The 7476-nt window shown below is 45.2% G+C and overlaps 1 protein-coding gene across 1 annotated transcript; it reads left to right on the top strand.

Annotated features, from left to right (window-relative positions):
* Positions 1–1386: 1386 nt before the first annotated feature.
* On the top strand, positions 1387–2726 carry LOC309975637 (C-C motif chemokine 3-like; the record flags this gene model as incomplete). The annotated part of the gene is made up of 3 exons (XM_082860826.1): positions 1387–1462; positions 2116–2236; positions 2636–2726. 3 exons carry the CDS (start codon positions 1387–1389, stop codon positions 2724–2726), a joined length of 288 nt encoding a protein of 95 aa, XP_082716952.1.
* Between the last annotated feature and the right edge of the window lie 4750 nt (positions 2727–7476).

The following is a 7476-nucleotide window of genomic DNA, read 5'->3' as shown; positions in this document are numbered from 1 at the left end:
TACAGGTTCCTCAAAATAGTTCAGAGAAATGGAAATCAAGACTTCATTTTAGCAAAGGCCATTCGAAAGAAACCTTAGTATATTTATCCAAAAATTCTTTCAAATTAAACATCTGCCAACAACCTACCTTCCAACTGGTGGTGTTGGAAATGTTTTAAGACAGAATGTGTTCATAAATCTGTGGGCTGACCAGGAAGGTAATGCATTCTTACTCCAAAAAAAAAAAAAAAGAAAATTCCAGAAAAAAAAGGAAAACAAAATCGCCCATTCATCCGTCACACAGCGTTAAGTACTAATGATGCTTTGGGCATTTATTGCCAATGTTTTTTATTTTTTCCATGCCTAGACCATATATCTGTGTGTGTGTATACACACACACAATTTATGGTTACAATATTTATCGTATATGTGTATATACACATATATATTTGTATAATTCTTCATCTTATTCAGTTGGTATAATTTTTATCTTACTTTTTGACAACTGATGTTAAGATTATATTTATGCTACTTCATTTAGTTTAAGGGCTTAATAACAAACATTCCAGTGGATATATCATAACTGAGTTTATCATTCCCTGATAGAGGAAAATTTAGGTTTCCTTATTTAGAGTTATAAATGTTGCTGGGTCAGCACCTTCCTGCCTGAAGATGCCTCCACATTTGGGCCTGTTTCTTTAGATCTCTTTCCTAGAAATGCGATCTCTAGGTTAGTGGGTATAAATATGTTTAGGCTTCTGACATATTAACACCCGCATCTAATGCCTCTTTATGATTTTCAACTAGTGTTTAACCCAGTGCCCCTGTTCACTCGGTGACTGATGACTGGACACATGACGGAAACATGACCTCATGCTTCCTAGTCCCCTAGCGTGGATTCCTTGATTCAGTCCCTTGCATCCAAGGGAAGCTTGTGCCACCCTCCAGGGCAGTATCACACCTGCCCTATCCTTGTGGTTAGAGCAGCTGGGGAAACGCAGCAGTTTCAGCTCTGTGGAAAGGTCAGAGCTGGAGAAGTCATGAGGGGAAGGGACCGGCTGAGAATAGCCCTGGGTGGACACACACCCCCCTGCCGCTGCTCACAGGGGAAACCATTTCCTCACATGAAACCAGAACAAGTCATGTGTTGCGGGCTGAGACTCGTAGCTGACAGCTGCTATTCTTGGATATCCTGAGCCCCTGTGGTTGCCACGGACCCTGAATTATGAAACCATGTGAAAGCATCACGATGCTTAAAAATTTCCTTCCTCACTCCCAGATTCCATTTCCCCATCCATCAGGGCTGCCTATAAAGAGCTGGGGAGATGGCCTCTCACTAAAGAAGGACGCAGGCAGCAGCGAGCACCCAGTCCCACACTCAAGGCCACACTCTGTCTGCTCAGCAGCATGGAGGTGCCCGCTGCTACCCTCGCCGTCCTCCTCTGCCCCACGGCCCTCTGCAGCCAGGTCTTCTCGCCACCATGTGAGTCTGTGCAGTAGTTGCAGGGGTCCCCACACCAAACTTTACTTGGCCTTGAGAGCCCCCAAGAGAAAATAAAGATCTTCTTAAAGGGTTACAAAACATTTTGGCCTTTCTCTTCAAGATTTTAATTTTTATCTTTATAAAGGGGTCCTCAGATCTGGAGCCAGGGTTGGGGAGTTACAGTCCCATTTTACAGATGGTAAAATGGGGACCTAAACGAAAGAGTTGGCAGGAGGCAGAATCCAAATCTGGTTACCGCCCCATGGTGTCAGTCTTCCAGTAACTCACGCTAATTCCCCCCAAGAGTCTGTCCCTTGGATGTCTCATGAGAGCTGTCCAAGGTTTTTCTTTTGCTGGGGTGTGACTTCTTGAACCAGAAACAATTTCCTGAAGGGAGATGCGATAAGAACAGTCTGTTTGGATGTCTGGAGCACACAGAGAAAGAGAGAGCCCACAGTGAAGAGTCAAAAATAAAGAAGGGTGCAGACAGAAACAAGGACAGAGACAGGGCTATTTCCAGGGAAAAATGCCCAGCGCCTTCCAGCGACCTGTCGCCCAGTCTGTGCCCTAAGCCAGGCTGTCTCTCTCCTTCCGAGTCCTCCTCATCCTGTTCTGAACTATGACTCAGCCGCATTCTGTCCCTTCCTCCACAGTTGAGGTTGACACCCTAACGGCCTGCTGCTTCTCCTATACTGCCTGGCAGCTTCCTCGCGAATTCGTAGCTGACTGTTTTGAGACCAGCAGCCAGTGCTCCAAGCCCGGTGTCATGGAAGTGTCAGTCTTCCCGCCCACCTCTGGGAGATGGGATGTTGGATGGGAGTCAGCCCCCAAGGGCACAGACAGGCCAGGGGCGCCATCCTGGCAAGCCCAGCCCTCCGGGGCCTATCAAGTATACAGGACCCAGGTCTCTGAGCTGTGACCTGACCCGGCCAGGCTTGCAGAGTCAGGGGGTGCTAGGCCAGCCCAGAGGGAGGGAGGGGAAGAAGGAGGCTGCATCCTCTGAGGGGCCCCCTGAGTCAGGGAGAGCGTCTCTCTGGACTGAGGTAGGCAGAGGGTCCCCGAGGGAGTGGCAGGCCCTGGGCCTCCCAGGAGAGAGGGGTGGAGGGGCCACAGGGAGCCCAGGATCCCCCTGCTGGATTCCTCAGTGTGTAATTCTTTTGTCCTTCTCCAAAGCTTCCAAACCAAAAGAGGCCGGCAGCTCTGTGCCAACCCCAGTGAGGACTGGGTCCAGGAATACATCACTGACCTGGAGCCGAATGCCTGAGTGGCCTGGAAGTTTTGAGGAACCCAGTGACCTCAGTGGCCCGACTGGGCAGCAGGGGTCTGAGCCTTGGAAACACCCCTGTCACCTCCACAGCTACCTCTCCCGTGTGCTGCTTGTTTCCAAACAGCAACACTCCGGGACTCGCTCCTAACTTAGATTGCAACTTATTTATATACAATATTAATATTTAATTTTTGTAATTTAATTTCAGTGTCCCACTGTGTCTGGGACTGTGTGCTCCAAGAGGTCCCAAGACACCTTTTCACAGACCTTCCCCTCCCCATTCACTTGCACTCTGCTGACAATTGACTGTCGGCAGCTTGTTCTACGCAGAGATGGTGCCAATGCCACCAGACTGACAATCGTGTATTGGATGTTTCCGTTCAGTGCTGTGTTCAGCAAAGCGAAATAATACAGATGCTCTTTTGAAAAGTAAACTGTCATTGAGTTTGGTTTTGTTTATCTGGCAAATCAGAATCACTGGTTGACTTTCTCCGAAAGACAAATATCATGATATTGCTTATATGTGGAATCTAGAAAAATGGTACAACTGAACCTATTTACAAAACAGAAATTGAGTCACAGATATAGAAAACAAACTTATGGTTACCAACGGGGAAGAGGGGGATAAATTGGGAGATTGAGATTGACATATACACACTACTATATATAAAAGATAACTAATAAGAACCTACTGTATAGCACAGGGAACTCTATCTGGTGCTCTGTAATGTCCTATATGGGAATGGAGTCTAGAAGAGAGTGGATATGTGTATACGTATGGCTGATTCACTTTGCCATACAGCAGAAACTAACACAACATTGTAAATCAACTATACTCCAATAAAAAAATTAATTAACAAAAAGAATCACAGGTTGAAAGGAATAGTAGGTTAAAGAATAGGAAGATGGGAAATGGAGGAAAATTGGGAGAGATGGAAGGGGGCTACCACAGAGCTATTCTCCTTTACACTTGTGAATGAAAAATGTTGCCTGCTGTATCAGTAAACAAAGAATGTTGCAGCCATCAAGCCATCACCTTACAGCCGCCCCCCTCCGGAGGTACGCCCTGAGGGAATTCAGGATAGAAACAAGTTGCCCACCATCTAGCAGTCAGCTGCTGCTGCCACCCTCAATGGTGCATCCTGAGGAAACTCAGGATGAGAAAACACAAGATACTGGCCCCAGATAGCTGAGGTTCATATCAAAAGAATGATTTCAGTGAGCCCAGTCTCCTGCAACTTCCCATACATACAAAAGCACTAAATTCCTTAACCTGAGACAGCTGGTTTTCTTTAATTAACAGTAATCTTTTGATGTTCCGACTACCTGGTCTTTGTTGCAAAAACTCCTATATATCCTGGCTCCCCTCTTGCCTCTTCAGAGCAGTCCCTCAGAGTTATCTGAGGTGCTGTGTCCTGGGCTTAAGTGCTCAGTTTTGTCTATCAATAAAACTTAACTCTTAACTTTTAGGTTGTGCATTTTTTTCAGTCAACACTCTGGAGCCACATTTCCAGAACATTTAAATTACGACTATTTTATGAATCAAATCATAATGTACATGAATGGATACCATTAAGAAGAGTATTCATAATACATATTTACGATAAATCAAACTTTCTGAATAACGGTTACTAACATATTAGAGACTTACTCCAGGCTGAGTGCTTTTTCTGCCGTGTTCATTTGCTCCTCACAATGAAATAGTATAGTTTAAGTACTATTAATATTTTCATTTGACAGAAGAGTAAACTGGGGCTGGGGCTCAGAGAGGTTAAGCAAATTGGCCAAGATCACACAGCAAGTAAGCGGCACAACTGAGTTCCAAAACTAGATTTTGATGTAACTACAGACTTTGCTCTTAACCAGTAACCAAGTTATTTCCCAAAATGTAATCCACCTGTACTCAAATTACAAGCAATGATTGTTTAATCCACTCACGTCAGAATTTTTAGGTGTGGACCTGGGAATTGATATTTCTACCAAGCTTCAGGTGTTCCACATGCATGTTAACAGCTGAGAACCACTGAAATAGTCAATAGAATTCACTGCTCTTTTCCAAATGCAGTGCACATCTGCATATGGTAACAGGTATATTGTACATTATTTTCCTAGAATCCATGCTCCACAAAATACATGGCTAATTTTAGAGAAGGAAAAGATAACCAGCCTACATGTGGAGCAGGATTCTGTTTATAGGGTTACTGTGACAACTCAGTTATTTAATAGATAGGTTGCCTGAGTTATAACTATAAGAAATGTATACTGAGCTCGGGTCCTTCCGGCAGAAGGAGGAGAAATGCTAAAGACTTGTGTGAAAACCAAACATGTATTAATTTTTATGACCCACAATTGTTTCATGTTGTTTAAAATAATCTAATTTTTGTACCCCAAATTAGTTTAGAATTGTAGTGATGAAACTTTTAGAGTACAATTCAACACTACTGCTACGCAAACATTAAAGTGCACACACTATTGGACCCAGATACCGTTTGCCCTGATTCCATTTCTAGGCATCTGTTTTGTAGCAACACTGCCAGAGGACAGGACTATATATAGACACAAAGCTACTCTTTTTTTTTTTTTTTTTTGGCGGTACGCCGGCCTCTCACTGTTGTGGCCTCTCCCGTTGCGGAGCACAGGCTCTGGACGCGCAGGCTCAGCGGCCGTGGCTCATGGGCCCAGCGCTCCGCGGCATGTGGGATCGTGCCGGACCGGGGCACAAACCAGTGTCCCCTGCATCGGCAGGCGGACTCTCAACCACTGCGCCACCAGGGAAGCCCTCCTTTTTTTTTTTTTCATCTTTATTGGAGTATAATTGCTTTACAATGCTGTGTTAGTTTCTGCTGTATAACAAAGTGAATCAGCTATATGTATACATATATCCCATATCCCCTCCCTCTTGCCACTCCCTCCTACCCACCCTATCCCACCCCTCTAGGTGGTCACAAAGCACTGAGCTGATCTCCCTGCGCTATGCAGCTGCTTCCCACTAGCCATCTATTTTATGTTTGGTAGTGTATATATGTCCATATTACTCTCTCACTTTGTCCTAGCTTCCCCTGCCCCCTCCCCGTGTCTTCAAGTGCATTCTCTATGTCTTTGTCTTTATTCCTGTCCTGCCCATAGGTTCATCAGACACAAAGATATTCTTTGCAGCACGGTTTGTAAACAACAAGCAAATGGGAACAACCATTTAAACCAGTAGAAGATTACATCAGAAGAGAATTGAGATGCCCACCAATGGACTATTCTGTGGTTAGTAAAAAGGATAACACACATCTATACCTATGGAAAGTGTCCATAGTATTAGGTGCAAAAGGTATATCTGTTTACATCTAGTATATGCATATATACTCTACATATATGCTACAGAACTATATGTATCGAATGACATTATTTTTGCTTTTATTTTAAAAAACCATATATACATATATATTTACAAAGGCACATATTTGGAAAGATACATATCAAATAGCTAACTATGGTTTCTTAGAGGAAATGGGATTTTTATTCTTTTTTCTTTAAAGGAATGGGGACTCTTCCTTTCTATTTTCTCTACTTTTTATGTGATTTAGTTTTCAATGAGCATGTATTGCTCACCTCTCCAGTCTCATCTTACCCACCCTTCGACGGGTGATATTCCATCCATCAAAACTACTTTCTGGTTGAGATTCTGAGTTGACACAAAGAAAAGAGAGCTCAGCTTAGCTCACAGTCTTGATGCCATAATGGCTTTTATATAACGAGGACAATACAAGGAGCAAGTCCTTTCGCCCAAGGCTTTCATATCACCCGCACGCGCGTGCACGCGCACGCGCACGCGCACGCACACACACACACAGAGCTCCTCCTAGAAAACATTTTATAATCCCCTTCCTTTACGGGAGCCCCATTCCCCTAACACCATTACCACCCACACCATGACAAGTGCGAAGATTCTATCAGGAGAATGAGAGGAACGAACTTTGTCCCCAAAGAAGCGGTGAGGCTGTCATCACTTCTTCTCTATTGGCTTCCAGCATCTAGGGACAAACGAAATCTGCTCGTTTATGCTGCACTGCTTCTCAAGGTCCAGCAGCCCAAAGGCTAATGAAAGCTAACCCGTGCCCGATCACTCAACACAAGTGTTGTGAACAAAAACTGTAAATAGAATAAAGACCCCTGTGAGGGAGCGGGGAGCGTGGGAATTGCACTATTAACCAATGTAGAGGGCATTTCTGAGTCCGAGACTTGACTGAAGTGCTTAGTCAGCCTCTCGGGTTGACCTCCCTGGGGGTTGACCTCCCTGGGGGTTGACCTCCCTGGGGACTGTCCTCTGTGGACACACATGTGTGCCAGCGAGGAGCCCTTTTCGGGAGCTGCCAACTTCTTATCCACGTGAGTTAGGAGCCTGGAGTTTGCCTCAGGTGTTGGGCAGCTAACTTCGGCTGTGCTGTGCTGCGCTGCATGCGGGATCTTAGTTCCCCCACCAGGGATCGAACCCGTGCCCCTTGCATGGGGAGAGTAGAGTCCTAACCACTGGACCGCCAGGGAAGTCCTGCAAATAATGCCCATCTAATGACAGCAGGCTTCTGATCTATTCCATGAGCTCAATAACCCAAAAGGGAGAGCTTGCCTGGTCATATACCTTGCATTTTACCTGGTGTTGGGAATGTGTTTCCTAGCATGGGCCTCAATACTACAGTCACCCCTACACCCCTACCTCTAGCCACGTGGCGGGAGAGCGCTGCCTCCATTCCGGCCCCTG

The sequence above is a fragment of the Leucopleurus acutus genome (assembly GCF_964270905.1).
Source record: "Leucopleurus acutus genome assembly, chromosome: 19".
NCBI classification, from domain to species: domain Eukaryota; kingdom Metazoa; phylum Chordata; class Mammalia; order Artiodactyla; family Delphinidae; genus Leucopleurus; species Leucopleurus acutus.
The sequence above is the reverse complement of the archived record's forward strand: the minus strand, read 5'-3'. Positions and strand labels throughout refer to the sequence as shown.